The 23,474-nt window shown below is 42.2% G+C and overlaps 1 protein-coding gene across 1 annotated transcript; it reads left to right on the top strand.

Annotated features, from left to right (window-relative positions):
- The first annotated feature begins 1,666 nt into the window (after positions 1 to 1,666).
- Positions 1,667 to 22,853, top strand: rpgrip1l (RPGRIP1 like). The gene is made up of 25 exons (XM_071916296.2): positions 1,667 to 1,761; positions 2,601 to 2,745; positions 2,977 to 3,290; positions 4,061 to 4,160; positions 4,641 to 4,784; positions 5,668 to 5,773; positions 7,260 to 7,406; positions 8,222 to 8,295; positions 8,639 to 8,778; positions 9,155 to 9,261; positions 9,578 to 9,628; positions 10,046 to 10,225; positions 10,411 to 10,528; positions 11,053 to 11,505; positions 12,734 to 12,876; positions 13,581 to 13,917; positions 15,311 to 15,618; positions 16,266 to 16,361; positions 16,914 to 16,988; positions 17,337 to 17,487; positions 18,305 to 18,405; positions 19,473 to 19,659; positions 21,160 to 21,244; positions 22,097 to 22,233; positions 22,538 to 22,853. The coding sequence occupies exons 1-25, from the start codon at positions 1,677 to 1,679 to the stop codon at positions 22,672 to 22,674; spliced, it is 3,921 nt and encodes a 1,306-aa protein (XP_071772397.2). The 5' UTR covers positions 1,667 to 1,676; the 3' UTR covers positions 22,675 to 22,853.
- Positions 22,854 to 23,474: the final 621 nt, after the last annotated feature.

Raw genomic sequence — 23,474 nt, 5'->3', positions numbered from 1 at the left:
ATCGCTGCGTAGCGAGCCGGGAGCCTGACATGTAGAGTGAACTCATTCTGTCCAGCGAGCCCACTCATCTCAGGCTACTAAATTAGATCCATTGCCAATTCATGAAAGGCAGACATCTGACAGCATGCCTGTCAAATTCCCCAGGATGTATACCAGTGAGCCATCTCACCACCTCGCTCCTCATAAATAGGCCTACATGTAAAGTTAGGTCAGACAAAGTCCTGAAATCCCAGCATCCCTACAGAAAGATGGTCACGGGTAAAAAATAATGGAAAGCAGTTGAGATAGAGCTGATAGGTATACACTGGAGAAAATGGGAATATACATTAAACATCAAAAGGAACATGCAGTCATTGCTAAGAGCAGAGTAGGCTAGAGTTGCACATTTAGGACCGCTTTAACAGACACACAGCCAGAGCGGATAGCTTTCTCTGTTGTTATGCACACTATAATCTATAATCTATATAGCCTATTTAACAATGGTAATGTCTGCAATATGAAAATACAGGCTAAATGTATTTGGAATGTATAAATAGAAGCAGAAGCATACAAAGACAGTAGCGACTAGCTTCAATTCAAAGAGAACTACATATCCCACAATCCATACACACACAACGCATGCGTAGCTGCGTCGTGAAGATGTTTTCAATAGCAACCGTCGCTGTGGACTGAAGAGCTCATCCTAAAAGGTAGGGAATGCTAAAAACCTAAACATATAAAGCCATGGACAATTTCCCTGTTAGATACGCAGATGTGTGAAGTTGTTACTATTCAATTACGGTGTATAAACTATTGAGCTAGCCCTTTATAGCTAAAGAGTGCAGAAGTGAGCTAGGTTACTGCTACAGCTAACGTTACCGCTAACGGAAATGTTGGCTAATGTTACAGTTTTGGGATTTGATTCCGAACTACAACAGACCAAATATCTCAATATTTATCGTGCAATACCACACAACATTTGCTAATGGTCATTGACACATTTACCATAGCCTAGATATGTGATTTTTGTTTCTCGTGTGGAGAGGAAGCATAACCAAACCTTATTAAAAAATGTGGAAGATTAACGTTGCCTTGCAAATCTGTTAATGGTACATAACTACTCAATCAGATAAGGACGTTATCTAAAGACCATTACGAATTATTAGGAGCCATTCTTCGATTCGGCATACATGAAATACACCAAGCAGCGATTATTGCAATCAAATTTTGACTTCGCATCTCATTCCTACAAGTATCTTCCACCAAAGTAACGTTACACCGTGGTAACAAGCAAGGAGAATCCGTTTCTCAATAAAAGTTGAGATTATTCTGAAATGAAGTCATCTTGGTGGATCACTTGTATGCCGAATTCACCATAAAACACTAACGATTAGTAACATTTCTTGTCTTGTTCTACCACGTATGTACATATGCCGATAAGAAAGGAAGTATTAAACTGGTAGATTTTTGAATGGCGTTTGGCGTAACGTAAGACAGAACGGCAGGTATCCTGGCTACACTTATCCTTAATTGAACCTCAACCTGATTCTCAGTGACTGTTGCAAGGTGGCTGATAACGTTATAATGTTACATGTAATCCTGTTAAATTTCACTATAGATTGTAGGTAATGGGAGTATATGTTCCAAACATGAAAATGTTTAATTTAAGTCTTCTGAACTACTTTTCAGGTTGAAATATGTCCACATTCCACGATGAGACAGCAGACGAAGTGCCAGTCAGAGACATCACGCTGAACCTGTCCCAGGCTGCACCTGGACCAGGTGTGTGATGCTGCCTGCCATAAAGAGCAGCAGAGCTCTGTTGGTTATTATTACCATTCAGTTTTAGCATATGACATGATATGTGGATTTCTGTCCAAATCCATGATTGTATTTCTTCGTCCTGTTCCACCAAAAGACACTGTGGGAGGCCTTAAAGAGGGTTCAAGCCAGTTTTAAAAGATTTTTTTTTTTAAAAATATTTGCTGCATTGTGGATTGGATGTATGTGAAGAAGAGGCATAATGATTTTTTTTTTTAAAAAAAAAAAAAAAAAAAAAGGTCTTACATAATTTTCTAGGAGGTTTGTTTGCCACTGAGCAAGGAAACATTCATTTGTAACTGGCATAAATTGATACTTTAAGCCTAAATTAATATTAGAATTTTGGCAACAAACAAACAAGAACTTTAAGCATATGTTAATAATTTATGCAGCATGCAGTTTGACATGACGTTCTGTTCCTTACAAAGAGAAAGAGAAGACAGCATGAACTGGGATAGATTAGGCTGGGGCTTCTGAGGACGATCATAGTTTTGCACAAGCAGCCTTGCAGTCCCACATCTTCCTCCTGCACTTATATTTAATTTGTTCCCATCAAAAAATCCCTTCTGCTTTTCCTCATACCTCTCATTCAATTTTCTATCCAAGCTCTTCTCCCTTACTTGATCATTTGGTCACAGGAATGTTGTCAAGGCACTGTGACTCCTCACTGTTGGTTGCTTGTAATGTTGGTGATCTAGAAATTGCGGTTTATTCATCATCAGCTACATGCCTTAAAATATAAAAAAGTAAATGAGTATGTGAGAAAATGAGTGTGTTTACTGAATTCCCTCTGCTGACAGACTTGTCGGTGGCTCAAAATGCCCGGGCACGTCAGGACATCTCGCGGGTGTCCAGGGAGGAGCTGGAGGACAGGTTCCTGCGCCTCCATGAGGAGACCCTGCTCCTCAAACAGCACATCCACAAACAGGACGACAAAATCAAGAAGTGAGATGCCACACTAGAGCTGGACAAAAAAAATCATATTGTGACAACTTGATCTACCTAGTTTCTTTTCCAATGCTTAGAAAATGTTCAGAAAAACTCCCCAGTATAATTTACTGTCCAATTCCCTTTTCTTACTGAACTTTGAACACAACCACCAAAGGGTGACATGATGATTTTCTTTACCCATAATCCTTCAATTTTATTACCCATCTCCTCCTGCTAATCCCCCAGGCTGGGCACTAAGCTGATGAGGCTGGTGAAGGACCGGGGTCGCATGGAGCAGCTGGCGGCGGGCAGGGGCCAAGCGGTCCACAGGGTGCGGGACGTGGAGATGGAGGAGATGATGGAGGAGCTCCAGGAGAAGGTCCGGGGGCTGCAGGCCGAGAACGAGGGGCTGAAACAGCGCCTCCTGTTGGCCAAGCAGCAGGTGCTCCAGGTGCAGAGCAGGAGGCCGACGCCGTACGGACACGTCCAATCACGCATCAACTCAGGGCTGAAGAGGCTGCGGGACGACACGCCCTCTCCGTCCCAGCTGCGTCCCAAAAGTGTGTTACACATCGTAATCAGAGAAGCATACAGCAGAAACTTACATGCAGTACAATACAAATAGTTCAGTGATCACAGGACTATTGTAAGGGGAATAAGATTCTGACCTATGGACTCCTTACTATTGGATGCTTGTAATGTTGGTGATCTAGCAGGGATTTAAGCTTTGTCAGCTCAGTGCCTATAATGTTTGAGGAATACTTCACCCCAAAATGAAAATCATTATCTACTCAACACGTCAGCCGAAACTCACATTTGTAGGACACCAAACCCACAGTGAGTTCGCCCCCGTAGTTCCATCTCAGCCTTCTCCCAAACTATTGAAGTTAGTGGGGCCATCTTTTTACAGCTCCTAAAAAAGCATAAAATGTCCATCAAATTTCACCAAACAGCTCGTCCAGCATAATGCTTTGTAGCCAAGCAATTGCACTGTTGGTCCAAAAGTCCAATATTTACCTCATTATCTCCTCTGTTTTCCTCACTGACAATGCTCAGGTGGAAGACTCTGCTTGCAGCTGTAGTGTGGACTTGCAACCAGAGCAGACCTCTTGTGAAAACCTTATTTGTCATTATATTAGTGTTTGTTTGCCTCATGATGATCACCGGCTGGAGGTCATATTTTACCCACCGTATTACTTACCACTAAATTATTGGTTAATAACCATCAGTGCTGCTGAGTCATACTAAGAGGGTGGAGCAGGTTAAATGTAGTTGTGTTCGTACCAAATCCTCACCACACTGAGCAAACAGCCTGATCTGTCCTGCACAGGTACCAGGAGTGTGGAGGGAGGAGGCAGACCCCCGACCGGCCTGTTGCCTCGATACGGGCACAGCCTGCTGGAGGACGCCCGGGCCGAGATCCGCAACCTGTAAGTACCGCACATATCTCAGGTGATATCTCAGACACGCTGGGCTGATTTTGACGAAACTTGGAGGGATGATGCGTCTTTGCAGTGTGTTCTCAGACTTTTCTTTCTCACTTTCATTCTTTCTATCGCTGTGTGTCTAAAATCAGTATAATGCTGTTGTCGCATAAAAACCTTGCAATCCCGATGTTGTCTGTTTTCATCTTTTACCTTCAATTAAAGGATTACATGCTCCTGCATTGGGTTTAGAAACATTTACCTATTAGACCTCTAAAAAGAGAGATGGTCACCAAGCTCAAAACAAGGCTGTTTTTCTTAGTTTGTGGAAAAGTGGATGTTTTGGAGATGCAGCGTTTTCATCTGACAACATATACCATGTCATATACCACTCCTTTACCAGAGACCATATCACACACACACACCATGTCTTAGATAAGATAACTAAGAATAAAGCTAACTTGTGTGTATTTCTTTGTGCAACAGAGAGAATGTGATTGAGTCCCAGCGAGGCCACATAGAGGAGATGGACCGAGCCGCTGAGCTCCTCCGGGACCAACTGAGGAAGAAGGAGACGGAATATGAGGAAAACCTTCTGCAGATCCGGCAGCAGCAGACCTCCAAACTCAGGTAAAACCGCATGGTGCTAGTTCTAACTTAAAGCCGTTTTGTGGTCACTGCTTCACTTGCTCCCAGTAATTCTACCCAAACTCTCCACACCCAGGGTGCAGGACTCCACACATTTGACAGAAACCAGATGGGGTCTTGTCCTATAGCGCCCCCTTCCTATGGAACTAGATTCCTGCCCTTATCAGGGAATCAGACAGTGTCTCAGTTTTTAAGTCCAGACTCAGGACTAATGGTGCATACACACTTAAACTTTGTTTTCTTTGGTCTGAACCATAGTTTAAAATTTTACTTTGTTGTATTTTTGTATTTGGTTCCTTTAGGTTCAAACTGTCCAATTACAAGCAAACCAGGGCTTGTAAACAAAAGTAGCTGTAGAGTTTTGGTAGCCTGTCAACCCACCAGGTTAGAGATTTTGGTGTTATTGTTATTGCTGTAATGTTATTGCTGCAATAACATTATATAAAAACAGGTAACGGGATCCTCTAGGAGGATCTTTTTTTAGGAGTTGATTGGTGAGGAGGCGGGGTTTATATAAGTTTGGATCCAATAGCCTGAACATAACCAGCTAGTTGTGCAGCCTAAGTTACCATGGTGATGTACCCGCTATATAGTGAGGCACCGTCGGGAGACTGAAAAGCCAGGGTTAGGCCTGAAGTTAGCTCGCTAAACCTTTAATCTCGGTTTGTGAGACAGGCCCCTGAATGTAAGAACTATTGATTGTTTTTGGTGAGATCTCTTTAGGATTGCAAATACAGGATACAGGTTGTGAACATTGCACATGTATCTGGTCAATAACAGCGCTGTAAACAACATCCCAGAGATACACACACACAAATAGAAAACATGGAGCATCTATCAGCTATTGTGTTGTGTTCTCTCCCAGGTCCTCCGTCAACAACAACGTGACGATGATCAAACTGCAGAAGCAGCTGGCTGAGAGGGCCAACGCCATAACAGTGCTGGAGGGCAGATTTCTCCAGCTACAGGAGGTGAGATCCAACAACATGCTTTTATAGCCTCTTCCTCACTGAGTAACGAAGACTCACCAGGTGAATATCAAATCCGAGATTGCCAAGTCGAAACTTGTGTCCTTGTGGAGAACGATCTTCCCAAGCTGTCTTGGAGAGAATGAACTCCTGAAGATAAGATGAGATGGTCTTGATGTCGCGTGATCAAGAAGACACGCAGGCGTCCATTTTCCCATCTGCTGGCTGTATTACAGACTATAGAGCTGTATTGACGTGATGCGTGGGGCTTCTCGTCAGTCAAATCAACATCTGCTGTGTCCTTGGTTGGCAAGTAAATTTCCGGGATCTCCGCCCTCCATACTTGCTTTCTTTTGTCTGAATTGTACTCCGGCTGTTAGATGTTACATCAGACATGCCATGGAGGACAGGTTCGCAAATCGAAAAAGAGTCCCTGTGTTGACCCAGCGTACTCACGATGCTGCAAACACACTCACTTATATGGCAAATAAAAAATATATTTGATTTCAGTTCATCTGTAATTGTTATACATATGTCAAGTTCAACTTCCTCCTTTTTAGTAAAAACATACGACCAGACAGCCATGCTCTCTTCCTCAGTACAATATAACAAAGTAATAATGTGGTGATTTTCCCCCAATATGAAACTGAAAACGAAAGCTATCACCTAGTAAAAGGCTATTGAGTATGCAGATTGGTTTCAAAACATCCCAAACTTGTTAATTATTTCGAAGAAAAAAAAAGCGATTCTGATGCTTTGTTACTGATGACTTTTAGATTTATTAACTGAAACAAACTGAAATGAAAATGCCAAATTTGACAGTAAGTTCCCCAGGACGGCTCTGACCATGTGGTGGGACAGCTGGTACTCCAAACGCAGGGAGTGAGGTGTAGTTTTTGAATATTTTCTTAAAAATTATTGGCCCAAATCCCATTAATCAAACTATTTCTGGTGTCTAGGCGAATCTATTAGGAAGAACAACCATAACCCTAAAGACTGCAGCAGGAAACAAAAACCAGTGCATGAAGCAGGGTACTTCCCGTATTCTGTTCATTGGATGTTCTGTATGTAACGTTGTTTGGATAGTATCAGGAATTCTGTCAGTGATGAAAAATGGCAGTTGTAAAATATAGGGTCTAAACTATACTTTCTGACATTTTGAGGGCAACAAGAAAAGTTTGTGATTCCAAGCCATGCAGATTCCCCAAAACATCTGAAACACAGTGGTAGCGATGGTAAAACCCGCCCATGAGCTGTAGTTAAATCTCCGGAACAAAATTATTACACTGCACTGAAAAATTCTTTTTTGTGCCTTCTCACCGCTGAAAATTGAGCAAAACTGGAAAAAAAAAATTCCCAACAATTGCTTTTGCAGTCGGAGACACATCAGCAACAGAGCAGTGGGCATTCAGGAAAACGTAGGACTTGTACATATTAAGAATTAAATGAGGTGATGTGAGTTGTTGGAACATCCGTTTTGGGGTTTCAGAGTCAGAGGACGATGAAGGCCAGTCATGACGTGGCGACGGCGAAGGTGGACGAGCTCACAGGTCAGCTGAAGGACGAGAGGCAGAGGAGCCTGGACCTGGAGAGGCAGCTGCAGAACATGACCTTCTCTAACATCAGGACCAAGGAGGTGAGCGCTAATGACCTGAACGCAAAAAACACTCCATCAGTGATCAAACTAGGGCTGTACAATGAATCTAAAAAATAACAGTCGCAATATTGGCTGCGATTTGCCTGGGAGACGAGTTTCAGACCAAGGTATTCTGATGCTGTACAGAATCCAGGTCCACAAATCAAATTGCATGTCAAGGAAAATCTTAAACTTTATTCAGAATTATTAAATCCTATGTATTGTCACCACTCCCCGACTCATAACCCCCCCCCCACACACACACACACACACACACACACACTTTTAAGTGCTGAAAAAGTTATTATATGTAAATAGCTGTGTCTACATTTATGATGCATAATTTGCAATTTAAATATTTGGCTTGCAGCACATCATGCAGCACTAACTTCACCATAAAACTATTCAACTCCAGCCCATTCTGTTTGTGATTTAAAGATACAATCCAGACTTTGTTTGACAAATCTAAATGTATATTAAATTCAAATATGTTCTTAGAGAATTTGACTTGTAGATTGGAAATTCAACTTTTTGGAACTTTCTTAACCCATCAGAATTTAAAATACAAAAGTTTTACTCCAGTGTTTACAAGTGTAAACAAAGCTTTTATGGACTCAAAATCCATGTTAAGTTTGTGCCAATCTGACAGACTGTGTAAAACTATGACAATAAAATTCCTAGTGAAAAAATGTCTTCAGTCCACTGAATCACGTAAACGGAGCCAGTAGAAGGGCAACAGTGTTTGAACAGCACATGTCGTCCACCACTCACACAGAACATGCTCATCTGTTCTTCACATCTCTTGTGTTGCACAGTTGCAAGAGCAGATTCGTGATGCGGAGAAGGAGAGGGACCTGCTGAAGGAGAATTATGATAAACTGGTAAACAGGTGAGCAGCCTAAATTCTGGTAAATTATTAAGTGTTCAGTTGTTTTACTTAAGTTAGATTGTCAGCTTTCTTTGTCAGTTGTCTGCTGCAGACTTGTTTTAACACAGGACAAAAATGATTGTTTTTTTGGGAAGTTTCTGGAACCTAAGGACCACTGACATACAGTATTTTGAGGCAAAAGGACATGAAGTATGTTTTTAGTCAGTAGCGCATAACTGTTGAGATGTATGGAGAACTTCAAGGTTATTTTGGTCTTCATTGATTATACCAACATCTTAACTATATCAACATCTATATACAGTATATCTATATAATTATTATTCTATTTTTTGTTTGTTTCCAGTACCTTGGATGTGTCTCAGCAACAGAAATGGCGTATTCAGGAGCAGCAGCTGAAGGTACAGATCGCCCAGCTGGAGATGGCGCTGAAGGCAGATCTCACTGACAAGAATGAAATCCTGGACAAAATCAAGGCTGAGAGGGGTACTGGTGCAGTTTTGGTTTCACATCCTGCCTGCGCTGTATTTTGATCACAGGATTGATTTACTTGGTTCCTACACAGGTCTGGAAAGTCCAGAAGAGTATACAAAATGAATTTGTCCATGATAATGAATAATGCTGGTGAAATATTTTGGAATTGGACAAAAAGTCAGGGAAAAGTATGACAGCTCATTTTATGCATTTGTAGAGCTACTGTCAGTTCCTATATTGGGATATTGTCAAGAATAATGTTCTGCTAGAGAGTGGAGCATACACCATATTGAACACTGACCAAAATCTTCAGTCCAAAATTATTGAATTTCAAAATGTAAAATGTGATTGAACTCCCTGATTTCATCAGTGTGATTTGTTTTTTCAGATACAAATGAGAAGTTGACAGAAGAAAACAAGCGGCTTCAGATCCAGTTCCTGGAGCAGAAGCAGCAGCTGGATGAACTAAATGATCGTATGAAGTTCTACACTGAGGTAAACCACAGGGCAGGAAACTAACTTCTACTGGCCGCAGTGGCTGTTTCATTTCAAAAGTGAAGCTGTTTTTGCTATTGTACCAGTAAAATTCCTTATAGAATAGAAGATAACTTTTTTGGTTACCTGCGAAAATGACTGGTAGAGAGCTCAAAATGTAGCATCATACGGCTGGTGGCTGGCATCACAGCCCACCCAGGTCAGGTCTAGTGTGGATGGTAGCTGCATTTGAAAACCTCTGCATGTCCGACACATGTCCGGTCCATCCTTATTATTCACACCAATCCCTGTCTGTCATCATGATCTGTTCTTTAAGGAGAGCGAGCTCGATGTGGCAGAGCTCACCGAGGCACTGATGCTAATTAAGGTAAATGGAAGTCAGCAGTTGGTGACTTCAGAATATATATGCATGTTTACACTGCTTTGCTCAGTGTGTGTGCATGTGCATGTATGTGTATAGTGAAGTGTGCTTTAGCGCACACTCTTCACTCAATGTTCTCTTGCGGTGTCATGGGTTGAAATCTGTTTGATGACTTTTGTTGCATGCCATCGCCTCTTTCTCTCTCTTGTCAATGTCCAAAAAATAAAATCCACTGGACTTAAAATTGGACTTAAAATAGAAGAGTTTTGTTGTTATTTTTTGGACATCTTACTACCTGGATGACTGAAATGAATCCACACAAACGCTCTCTTGTCAATCTTTCTCATCTCTCTCCATTGTTCAGTGTCTGAATGAAGCAGAAATATTAATATTAATATTATAAATATTCTATTCTATTCACAGGCACGTAAATCGAAGAAGAGCGGTGAGCTGGGCTTCCTGGAGGAGCTGGAGGAGGAGGTGCAGAGCGATGCAGAGAGCTCCGTGAAGAAGCTGCGAGCTGCACATACTGAGACCATCCAGGAGCTGGAGAAGACCAGGAACATGATCAGCATCGAGCACAAGATCAACAAAGGCTACAAGGTAGAGGAAGTCACACGCAGGGCAAGGAACTAACCTTTTCCCTTTTCCAAGTCACTCTCACAAGCCAAATTTGATCCCCACAACAGTTGGGATCTAACATTATATCAGCTCTGGATAAGAGTGCCTGCTAAATGCCTAAAATGTAAAATCCTAAATGGAATCCGTTCTCTACTCTTGGTCCTGAGGCGGAGCTTGACGCTGTGTCACAGAAGATGGACAGTGATAAAACCGAGTATGAGCAGAAGTTGGAACGCCAGGCTCAGCTGCTTGACATGAGAGCAGCCAAGATCAAGAAGCTGGAAGGTATTTGTCCAAGCTTCCCTCAAGGCTTCTTCTGTCAAAACTTCCAAAAGACCCTGTAGTTTGTTCACTATGATTCCCACGGCTTTAATGCTGGCCTCCAAAGCCTAGAAAAGTATGCAAAATTAATGTGACGATTTCCAGGTCTTGAAAAGTTTGGAAATTTCAAAAATGTCCGGAAAAGTATTGAAAAAATGTTGTTCAGTCCTCATAAGCATATGACTACACATTTATGTCACAATCTATAAAGTGATATTGCTTAGATGTCATTTTGCCTTCTACTTTCTTCATTTTGACCAAAATCTTCAAATCTAGTTAATTAATGTCTGGAAAAAATGTAATTTTAAAATGGAAAACTGTGCAGGAACCCTGGATTCCTTGGAGCTAATACGCTTCGGTTCATTACTGTGTAGAGAGTGGTCGTTTTGTCCGGTCTTCATTATCTTTGATAATTTTTTTGTCTGATCTCCATCAGCTTTGATTTTCTTTTGACTGAAACAGTCTTTTTTCATGTTGCTCCCCCCTAGCCCAGCTCAGAGACATTGCCTACGGCACCAAAGCCTACGTCTTCAAACCAGACATCACAGACGAGGACGAGGCCGACGAGTTTGATGAAACGGTTCACCTGGAACGTGGAGAGAATCTTCTGGAGCTCCAGATAGTAAACGCCTCACTGTCTCCATCCGCCCTGGAGGCGGTCGGAGAATGCGAACCCGCCACGTTCTGTACGTACGGCTTCTATGACTTTGAGCTGCACTCCACTCCGGTGGTGACGGGCCAGAAGCCCGAGTATGGGTTCACCTCTCAGTACGTGGTGCGTATGGACGACTGGTTCCTGGAGTATCTCCATACTTACTCAGTCACTTTAGAGCTGCATCAAGCCATGGGACTGGACTTTCAGATGCTGGCGACCGGACAGCTTCGGCTGCGGCAGCTGCTAGAGCAAGACGGCAAAGTTCATGGGACCGTGCCGCTGGTCGGTGAGTAAGATGAGATGAGATGAAACTTCAACAATCCACATGGGGAAATTGGGTTGTTGGCAAGTAGTAATAGAATATGGCAAAAAATATATAGCAAATAGGGCTTGTATAAACATAAGCAACAGACAATTTCAGCACTACATTTTAAGTAGAAAGTATGAATGAAACGTATGGGGGGGAAAGTATGCATTATTAGGGTGTGACTGCAGCCAAGTGCTGCAATAACTGCAGCACTTGTCTTTAGAACTGAGACAAAGAAAGAATGAATGCAGAATAATTATGATATGAAAATATACCAAAAATGTGATGTATGCTGTACAAAATAGGTTGAAACATTATAAAAATATCAATAACAAACAGAAGGATATGGTAATATAATTTTTTTTTTTACAGCAAATATACATGATGTACAAAATGTGCATCTTATTCACATAAGCCGGTCTACAGAAGGCTATATACTGTATATATATATATATATATATATATATATATATATATATATATATATATATATATGTAGGTCTGTAGTGTTTAGGTCTGTAGACTTGCATTGAAAAACATTATACACCTTGTCAATAGATTTACTACAGATATAGCCTAGATAACTTGCATAATGTGGAGAGAGTGGACAGTAATTCTGCTTAATTTCAATCTCAAGACTCAAGTCCCTAATGGAAAATTTGGCTTGCAGCAACACATGCAAAATACAAACCCAAAATACCCAGGGACATTCGCGACAAATGGAATGAATGAATGATTTGGACTGTTAGATAGCCTGAAGGTTAGAGACTGGGGCTTTTGACCAGATGCTGCAGGCCCAAATCCCCCCACTGGCTGCAGAACGGCTGCGAAAGTCTAGTTGGGGAAAGTGAAAAACTAACGGTAATCCTTCCCTCAACACTTTCTACTGTGGCCTTGAGTTGAAGACTGTGGTTGTACTCATGCAGGCTCAGCAAACCTTCCCCTGGATAAACAAAATGAGTTCCATGGAAAAGTCTCAACTAAATGTAACCCTCACTGTAAGATTTAGTCTGAAAACAATAGATTTTATACGCATCTGAGTACTGTTGCTGACAGGTGCAAGCTCAGGTAGCTTTGCAATTAAAACATTTTAAAAGAGACAAAAAGCATGTTTCTAGTATGTGAATTTCGTCCCAGAACTTCAGCAGATAAAAGGAGGTCCTCTCCTCACAGCAGACAGTGTCTAAGGTTTGCAGCTCTTTCTCAGGTGTGTCAGGTGAGGCTCAGTCCTTTGGCTCTGTGGACTACTGGATGAGGCTCAGGGTTCCCATGAAAGAGACCATCCGTCTGTATAAGGAGAGGGTGAAGGCCGTGGGCTACATCAACACTGCACTGAATGAGGATGGACAGGTACCTGCACATTAGTGAGATACCTTACTATACATTTGTACGATACATTTTACATTTTAGGTATTTAGCTGAAACTCTTATCTACAGCAACAATAAGTAATACAGTAAGTGTGACAGTAGAATCAGTTTAAATTCCCAGATTGCTGTCAGAGCCACAGCAACCTGAAAATAGATGTAATAAATATTCCTGTGGCCATAGAAGGATCATGTGTGTGAGAAATTCTAGTTGAAGAAATAAGGAATAGGGAGAAAAGGTTTAAAGTTTTTTTTTTTTTTTAGAATAAACATGCTAAACTTGATGTATGCAAATGTACAAATAGATATGGTAAACCTAACAAGACTACATTTTACACTGGATGCCATTCTCACATAAACACATACTGTATATAAACATATTTACAGGTAAAATAGGTCATTTACATTTTAGGAATTTAGTTAACACTCTTACCCAGAGGAACTCACAATGAATAAAACAGTAGAATAAATAACATTCCTAATTGCAGTCATTACAAACAGTCAGTGCTAAGGAATGCAAATGTCAAAACAACAGTGTTTTTGTTTTTAGAAAGGTTTTTTTTTTAAATAAATATACTAAACTTGATGTATGCTAATGTACAAATAGATATGATAAACCTAGCCTTGTATGCAGAGTGATGCAAACTCTATATTAAACCGTTAATTTTTTGTCCATCTCCACACCTCAGCTGCCGCCACCCAACAGCGGTTCGAACGTCCTGTACGTCACTGTGCAGCGCTGCCGCAGCCTTCGGTCCCGCAGCTCCGAGCAGCCGAGTCCCTTCGTCGTCTACAAGTTCTCCGACTTCCCCGACCACGACACCGCCACCGTCCAGGACTGCTGCGACCCCCGCTTCGCTGACCTCAAGGCCTACTCCGTCCTGATGGACTCCGACCTGGACCGCTACCTGAAGTCTGAGGCCCTGCAGTTCTACGTGTTCGACTACAAGGAAGAGCAGATGGACGCGTACCTGGGCAAGGCCCGGGTGCCGCTGCTGTCGCTGGCCCACGACAAGGGGATCACCGGTGAGTAAAACTGGGGTTTGTGTTACCAGGGACTCGATGACAGGGTTGCGATACTCGAGATCAGTCACAAGTCCAGACTTCTGTGGTCTCAGGGTGCAATCACTCCTACAGTTTGTTTTCTTTGGTCTGACTGAGAAAGCCCATATGCTGGGTAAGAAAATATACATAAAATAAGGCTTCTCTGGTGCATTGTTTTCAAAAAGGCAATTCAAGATTTTAAAAAAAGGGAAATGCGCACTCCAAAAAACATGCCTTGATTGATTTATTTTACGTTTCAAATAAAAAATATGCAGCTTGGCAAACTGACAAGAAAAGACAACCGTTCTTTTCTTGTCATCCATCCATCCATCCATCCATTCATCCATCCATCCATCCACTCACCCACCCACCCACTCACTCACTCACTGAGGAATTAATTGATTGCATAAAATCACGTTTTTTTTATTAAGAGACACTTGAGCTGCCTAATGTCCCACCATAATCACCATGATATATTAAACAAACCTCGTTATGCTAAGTAGGTCATTAATTAAGCGAATTAATGCATGAATTAGCAATTATTTCTATGTCAATATACTGTACTTGTCTTCACATAACACATGGGCGGTATTAGTGTGAAGTTTCTATCATGTAGGCTATTATTGTTGAGTTATTGTGTTCGCAACAATGTGTCAACACACAGACAGACACACACACAGACACCATGATGACATAATGTCCTGCATACCATGTACCATGATGGCAGGACATAAACACAGTTGCTTGGCCATATTTCGTCCAGCCAATGTAGGTTACACTTATAATTAGGGCTGCAACTAACGATTATTTTCATTGTTGATTAATCTGTCGATTATTTTCTCGATTAATCGATTAGTTGTTTGGTCTATAAAATGTCAGAAAATGGTGAAAAATGTCGATCAGTGTTTCCCAAAGCCCAAGATAACGTCCTCAAATGTCTTGTTTTGTCCACAACCCAAAGATATTCAGTTTACTGTCATAGAGGAGTAAAGAAACCAGAAAATATTCACATTTAAGAAGCTGGAATCAGAGAATTTTGACTTATTTTTCTTAAAAAATTACTCAAACTGATTAATCGATTATCAAAATAGTTGGCGATTAATTTAATAGTTGACAACTAATCGATTAATCGATTTATCGTTGCAGCTCTACTTATAATTGGATTGCAATCCTGTAATATTTGGTATATCCTGCCACAATGAATTAGAGAAAAACTCTGGTTACTCTGGTTTATCTCTTGACTTGTTCTCGCCCAGACAAATCCTTTGTCTTGACTTCGGCCTCGACTAAAGCGGTCTCGACTCCTGTCCTCCTTCATGGTTTATTGTATGGCGTTTTGTACCAAATTGAATCGGTTTTCTCTTTTGTTCCTCAGGTGTGTTTGAGCTGGCCGACTCCTCTGGACTCTCCACCGGTCATATTGAAGTCACGCTGAAGTGGAAGTTCACTTACCTCCCTCCGCCAGGCTCGACCATGACTGTTGAACAGGCCAAGTTTGTCCCCAAAGAGAAGCCAGTCGAGGAAACTCCTGAGCACCAGCAGGAGCAGTACAATGTGGAAGAAGAGAAGAAGAAAGACAAAGAATTGCAAAACAAAGATGTTGACGAGACGCTGAAGGAAGAGAAGGAAGCCAAAGAACCTCCTCATCACTCCACCTCTCTCCCGGTGGTTGCTGCTTCTAACGTAAGGAGCTCAGTTAATGCTGAACAATGCATCTGTAAGGGTAACATTACTGCAACAGCACAGAGAAGAGAGAAAACGTCCACATACCTAGAGCCATGCAATTTTCTGTTCCCTGCTCACCATGTTAAGCATGTTGATTAAAAAAACCTTTACCTTTTCTCCCTGGCTCTTCCGTGCTCTTAAATCAATTCAATGTCTTATGACCATTGCATGGTTTTAAGTGTGCACAAGTCTCTCTTCTCTGTGGACTTTATTGTACCTCTAGGATCCAAGAACATTTTGTCCAGGAGAGAGGTGAATCTGAATCTGTAATGCTGCGTTGAAATGATTAAAAAAGCATATTAATGTCTACCAATCAGGGTAGGAAATTACCATTAGCTAACTGGCCAACTGCTGGTAAATTTTGGCTGTGGCTTTTCGTCTACTCTGCCAGCCACTTTGGCATCATTCGGAGATCCTATTCTTTTCTAAAAATGCTGAGTGCTTCTAAAATCGTGAAAGTAGTTGGCTGAGTGGCTCGTGAACCAGCCACTGTGGCCCCTGGACAAAACAAATCGTTTCCTGCTCTGCTACCAACAGTTTAATAGTGATACTGTTCTGCACAGATGTTCTCTACATGCCTTGTCTGAATGTGTTCTGACCATCAGGCACCGTTGCCAAAGCCCAGGCAGAAGCCACAGATAAAGGACAGACTGGGTGCCAAAAAAGTCAAATTTCTGGATGTCACAGCTACAGACGAGCAGGTGAGATTTCTCGGTTGGGGTTAGGTGATGTCCTGGTGCTCAGCAGGTATGCCGAGGTGACGGTCTGGAAACCTGAGGCGGAGCTGAACAGGGTGCTCCAATAGGAATGCGCTCAACCTTTCAGCCTTAAGATTTATTGGCTGACAGATAAGTCAGTCAAACAAGAGTAGGCAGCGTCATTAAGTTGCTAAGCACCCACAATTTACCTGATGAGGACGAGGCAAGAAGAGTCCTTGATCAAAACACTGGATCCCTACCAGCTGCAGGGGTGCTGTTCTGTAGCTGACCTCTGACTTCTGACCTCCCACACTATTTTCACATTATTACATTAAGAGACTGCATGTTTTTCTCGTGCTTCAGATAGCTTTCTAATCAAGGAATTCTAGTGGTGTGCAGAATTCCTAGCCAACACATCATTAGAAAATATTTCCTTTTCATGTAAGTTGTCTAACAAATAAACATTGTTGCTTTTAATGAGAGAGTGTAGCACCTATATAGTTTTTGGTTTTCAGCAACAAATACATATATACATACAATATTTTCTTCTGGTAGGTTGAGGATGGGAGTTCGCCAAGTGCCAGTGTGCTTCCAGAGAAGAGAGAGACAAAGCTGTCGCCTATAATAAAGGTAAGCTCAGAGGCTCGCTGATTTATAAATGAGGATTGCAATTTGACCATATACCCATTTTGGAAAAACCTGATGTTCATTACGAGAACATTTAAAAACAATACAAATGTCACTGTTTTTTAAGCAAGGATAGATTGCTGATAACATGAACAAATTTTCCTTCAATTTCATGGTACAATTTAACAAAGAACCTGTAAATATAAAGTTACCCAAAGAGAAACCAAATGTTCTGTACTATTTCTACTGGAGATGATGTACAGTCCAATTTAGTACCCTGCAATGCAACATCATAAAATACCTCTGTAAGACAAATATTGCCTTTTCTAAAATGATGTTGTGAATTCACAGGTTGTCTCTGAAGCAACCCCGGCACCTCCAAGCACCACCGAGGAAGAGGATGAGGAAGACGAGTCTCATTTCTCTGAAGGGCAGCTGATTCCAGCGAGCTCTCAGTCCGGCTCTGACGACTCTGAAATTTCTGAGGAAATTATTGAAGAAGGTAGGAAAAGATTAATGATTGAAAATACTGACATAATGATCAGAACTTGTCAATGTTTTTATAAACATTTGGGACAAAAACACTGAAAATATTGAAGAAGGAAGAAAATAATAAATGTGACTGAAACTTTTCAGTGTTTTTCAAGAAGTGGCTACTTCACTGAAGTTTTCTTATCAATTCTCGCTTTATTTTTTTCCCATTCTCTGTTTACAAACCACTACTGTACCGCTCCTATGTCTCGATTTACACTGTAGCAAGTAAGAACCAATTCACTTTCAAGATCAAGGGTCAAGTCCAGCATCATCTCCCAAATCCCTAACAGCTTGGTTGGGAAACAAATCCTGTTTTTAAGCTTGTACGCTTCCTTAAAGTGCAAATGGACAATGTTTTTGTTTTCTCGCAATGCTTCCTCACCAGAACAGACATAAATATTGAATGCTGCTGCCAATAATCTTAAGACCGGTCTGGCCGGCTTCATAAATGTTAATGACGGCCTTGGGAGAGAGGGCTTACATCTTACTCACCGGTTGCGTGATGCTCGATATCAACAGCCATCCCAATGCCAGTTGCTATTGAGGAGATGATCCATTCAAACCTCTTCATCATTCACTCTTCTTTCCCCCTCACAAAGCATGCTTATTGTACAGACACTCGCTCAAAGCAGAGTTCATTGCCAATTCCAGTTCTATCACGCTGCGTTGACTACTTCTACAGAAAGCAGTCTTCTCTTTTTAGTGCCCATGATTTATCTCTTTCTCGTGCCTTTTTTCCTCCTCCTCCTCCTCCTCCTCTCCTGCTCCCTGTCGGATCCTTCCAGATGTTGCGGAGGTCCCAGCAGCCGAGGAGGATCAGAGCGAATCGACCCAGTCGGACAGCGATGACTGCATTGTTCCTGGGCAGGCCTCGGCAGGGAGGAAGGTTGGTGAATCGAGAGCACGGAGAATCCACTCCTCTGTTTACCTCTTCCAACACTGGCAAGAACCTTGGAAAGAGGATGTAGTTGTTGCACAAGGATGGAATAGATGGAGTGTATCAAGGTTATTGGGATTGTTGCGTTGTTATGATGTCCACAGCCTGGGCCTCGCTGCTGGGGAGTACACAGCGGCTGGGGGGAGGGAAGGAGTTGATCTTCAGCTCTGGAAAACAAAATTGAACTTAAGTTTTGATTGTGGTGTGTTTTGTGCAGGTGTTATGTTTTTGTCGAGGTTTAGATCGATTCTATGCTGCACACAAGCAGGAGATTGTTTTTGAATAGCAGCCCCCTGTTTGTGTTGGCTTGGTCCACTCCCTCTAAGTTAGCACCGTACATCTCCAAATTAAGTGTGGTACAAGGTCAGTCCTAATATCTTAGAATATAGAATATGGCATCAAATCAATTCAAACAAAGAGAGATGTAGCAACTGATAATGTAATAAATGATCAAAAAAAGTAATAAAATATAATAGTTTGGGGGCCATATCTAAAAAAAATAGTATCAGGAGAGTAGCAGTGTCCCCACTAAGCTGCTAGTTTGGTGATCTACGTCTTATAATCAATCAAACCACAGGCCAAATAATAATATCTTGTTATTCGTCAGTCATTGCACCACTTTTGCCGTAGTTTAGGGCTTAGTGAATTGACGTCCCTGTGCCAGAGACTGGGAAATTAGCCACTACACCAAAACTGAACATACAGTTGATTAGTTTTGTCTCTTTCTGTAGCTTATGTGCAAATAAATTAAACTTGAAACTCCATAAATCAATCACCAATATTGTTGTGTTGTTAAGATGTCCACAATGCTGTATTTATTTTGAGAATCATTAGCACTAACAATACCACTGGTGTGAGATAGAGGCTACCGATCGTCTCCACCATGGTCTCACTTGTGTACAGTATACCAAATTATCACAATTAATATAAAAATGATAGATTGATGTTTAAAAATGGTACAAGTCTCACCTTTAACTAAACCTTGTAAACCTGGATCTAACTCGCCCCCCCCCCAGCCCTCGGAGCGTGTGCGTGTGGAGATCGTGTCTCTGAGCCTGAGGCCGGAGTCGCGGGCGGCCCGGGACGGCAGCGTGGTGCGTCTGTTTGTGGAGTATTCCCTCCTGGACCTGCCCTCCGAGGAAACCCCCCTGTCCCTGCCCAAACCCCCACCAGGCAAGAGCATCCACTACAACTACAGCAACGGTAAGGAACCGTAAGAGCGTCTCAGGGGGGTTAGAGAGAGACCGTCCTGTAACCGGGAGGTCGCAGGTTCACTCAGATGTGTCCATCAACAACCACGTGTTCTGTTGAATTGTTCTCAGACAAGACGCTGAATCCATACCTGCTCTTACTCTGGGTGAGAGAGAAGGTAAAATGCAAAGGATCAAAAAAGCTGGTGCAACTGTTGGTGTGATCTTAAGTCATCGAATGGACTGTCCAAAAGCAGAGTCTAAGGTCTAAGGTTCATAATATAAAATACCAGCCTGAACAACATTGCTCACCCAATTCTCACTGATGCAACACAGCATTTTCCCACTGATTGATTTCCCCTCTCTGTCTACTTCCTCTTGAAAAATAAATCCCTTCCAGCTCTTATTCTGCCGGCGTTCACTTTTCACATGATCATTCTGTGGTCGCAGGAATGTTGTAAAGGCACAAAGAATAGAGGAAAGGAAAGTAAAACCAACATGTTTTGGCATGTGGCCTTCATCAGGGTTTGTGTCCACGTTGTGAAACACTTTCACTAATGAGTCTTTGTTCTCAGTACTGCAAGTGTTGCTGGAATTTCCTCTTTCCCAGTGTTAAATGTAAATTCCATGCACCTTGTTAGTGGGTGAAGTTGTGCCAGGATACCATTTCAACCTCATATAGTCCGGGACCTTGCACTTTTGCTTGTGATTGTTGGTGATATAAGAATTGAAGCTTATTGCGCTGTTGCATTCATTGCAAGTTGCTCTGGATAAGAGAGTGAGCAATATACACTAAAATAAGTGTTTCTTTTAATCTGCGAGGGGTACCACATGGGTGGGGTTTACTGTATCAGGACAATCCAAATAGTGTCAGTTAAGTTGTCAATCACAGAAAAGAAGACTAAATCTACCTTCAAATACGATACAGTGCTTTTCTAAACTTTCTGGCACTTGTTTTGCCCTTTGGTTTGAGGCAAACTTCACGCATCCGTCTCAACATTAAAAACAAACCATATACATTTTAAATTTTAATTTTAAATCCTATTTGTCTGTGCATCGGCCAGTTAATGCTCCACAATATTGACAAAAAAAAGACTGTAGTGTGATTCTTTTGATGAATACTGTAACTGAAATATGACTCGACATGTGGACATAATGTTTTCTAATGTTTAAATGCAAGTTTTTTTTACTGCTTGAAGGTGAAATATTAAATGTTAATGTTTGCTCTGCTTGGTTTGAATATTCTCTCCAGCTTTCAACTTGATTTGTAAGCCAGGGATTCTGCACAGCATCAGCGAATATTGTTTAGGAGGCCAGCTGAAACCCTGAGAATAAGAAAAGAAACTGCAGCCTCTTGGGATTTGGAAATCAAAGCACTCAGTATCGCCATTTCAATGTGTTTTCAATTAATTGCGCAGCCTTTGTGTCAGTGTGCCCATATCTGAAAGCCTTCTGTATGTGTACTGAATGTGAGATTTGACCCAGCGGCCCGTGCTTTGTTCTGTCTTCCCAGTGATTCACGTGGATGTGGAGAACAACGGGCCGAGGCGGGAGCTGCTGAGGGGAGTCCTGCAGGGGCGCAACCCTCAGATGGAAAGGTAGGACAGGAAAAGTCCACTCCGCTTAGTGTTTTCTCTTTGCTGAGACGGGGAAGACTAAGAGGGAGACAGAGGCCCAGGAGGAAAGTTTCTGGTGGGATTCAGACCCAGACCAGCAGCAGTAAATATGTGGATCAAAAACAGACACAGCTGACATGTAACAGCTATCTTCAGGCCAAGTGTTGACATGCAGCGATGTGATCTCATAAAATCTCATCTTTAGAATTGGATCTCAAAAATCAAGTTGAAATGACAAGCGTGACTGTAAACACACATGCACAAGCTCTGGTTTCATCTTAAAATTTGCGATATATGTAATTTGTCCCCTGCTTTCTGTGTAGCGCTTTGTGACGAAGCGGTTTGTTGAGAGTGCCGTATGCCTCCCTGTTCGGGGTTATGGAGATGTAATATGCAGACATGTAGCTGTCTCCGACCTTAAGCCCTTTGACGCCGTCTACCTGTCTAGATTCATAACTGGAGATAACTATTGGTGTTTGTTTATTTATGAAGCCCTTCTCCACAAACTGCCTTCATACATCACATCACTTTCTTTTAGCATGAGCAGCAATAGCCACTATGGCTGAACAGACAAAGACAAAGAAAAGAGCGCCACCTACAGAAACTCAAACTGCAGCAACAGACAATCCAAGCTCCGCCCACACTGTTTGATTGACAGGTGATCTCTGGGAAGTGCAGTGCAGAAACACCACAGCGATGACCACATTAGTACCAAAGATTGAGACAAAAAAAAAAAAATGAGGAACTCATAGATTACCACTTTAAATAAAGGTTAGAGTAATGATGATAATAATGAATCTGACTTGAACGGACTTGACTGTTGTGACTGGACAGCATCCGGTTCACGGTGGTGAGCGAGCCGCCGGAGGAGGAGGAGCAGGAGAGGGAGTGTGAGGACGTGGGCGTGGCCTATCTGAGGATCCCCGACATCCTGGACAAGCAGCAGGACCTGACCGAGACCAGTCTGAACGGTTAGAACACACACACACACACACACACATAAACACACACAAGTGGCATGATTTTATTCAACTCCATGACAGACAGCAGATGCATGTGCAGCTCGCTCTTTTCCTCTCTCTCTCTCTCCCTCTTTCTCTATGTCTCTCTCTCACACACCCTCATACATAAATGCACACTTTTCCATGTTTTCTATTCTTGCACACGCATTTGGACCTCAAATTAAGGCAAAATCATGATACACACAGATACACCCCCGTGCCAAATTGTCTCATGTTGATAGTCGGCGCCTTGCTGTGTCTCTGTGTCCTGCAGTGGTGGATGTAGAGGACAGCAGCCTGGTGGTGGGCAGTCTGACTGTGTCTGTAGAGGGACTGGAGGCTCTGCAGTCCATCATGGAGGACCCGGACCAAGACTGCACCCCCATCTCCCCTCTGCAGCCAATGGCTTAAGGCCAGCACAGAATCACAATCGCTTATTCAGTAAGGCTTTGCAGTTGTGTCACAAATCTCCCAGCAACCTCGTCTGGAGCCATCATGGAGGTCCAGTGGAGAACTGGCTGTGCAACATAATGTCTAAATAAATAACAACCAGGCTAGAAACAGAGAGCGAGCTGAAAAAGCTTGTTGTGGTGTGGCTGTAGATCCATTCAGTAACGTTCTCAGTAAAAGTGAATAGTGTGATAAGGTGGATTTGGTTACTGTGACACAGTAAACTGTCTTGTCTTTAGCCCTAGTCTCTACTCCAAAACACTCTGAGTTGTAGCTTGAGAAGAGTCAGCTCAGTTAACCTGAACAAACAAGCTAGCTAACCATAGTATCTGGTCAGCTAACCATCACTGTCTTGTTGTTAACACATCTGATTAGCACACTAGCTAATGTATCTAGTAGCAGCTAGCGTTAGCATGTTCACATTAACATCAGTGTCTTTGCTGCTAGTTTGCTAGCTAACAAGCTGACATTATCTAAACACTAAATCAATCAGATGGATCAGTGATGAAATGATCAGTTCAGTCAAACACAGCACAACAATGAACCGTGCCTGGCAGCCAAGTTGTACATTTAAAAGTGCATTCAGCTGTTCACAGCCACTGTTGCGCAAGAGCTGAGAGCCTCCAACATGGCCGCCAGAGAGTGCATTATGTTACCTGAAAGCCCCGAGCAATAAATGTGCAGCGATTTGTGTTGGTGACCTTGGTGCAGACATGTTGACACCTTGCATAGCAACACAACAGCATACTAACATACTAACA

This window comes from Centroberyx gerrardi, chromosome 4, assembly GCF_048128805.1.
Source record: "Centroberyx gerrardi isolate f3 chromosome 4, fCenGer3.hap1.cur.20231027, whole genome shotgun sequence".
NCBI lineage: Eukaryota > Metazoa > Chordata > Actinopteri > Beryciformes > Berycidae > Centroberyx > Centroberyx gerrardi.
This window is presented reverse-complemented; position numbering and strand designations above follow the sequence as displayed.

Excerpts from the sequence above, each read along its gene's own strand:
- rpgrip1l (XM_071916296.2), top strand. The coding sequence starts at position 1,677 with ATGTCCACATTCCACGATGAGACAGCAGACGAAGTGCCAGTCAGAGAC. Across the intron at positions 9,629-10,045 it reads AGGCACTGATGCTAATTAAG|GCACGTAAATCGAAGAAGAG; the intron begins GTAAATGGAAGT and ends TTCTATTCACAG. Across the intron at positions 10,226-10,410 it reads AGATCAACAAAGGCTACAAG|GCGGAGCTTGACGCTGTGTC; the intron begins GTAGAGGAAGTC and ends CTTGGTCCTGAG.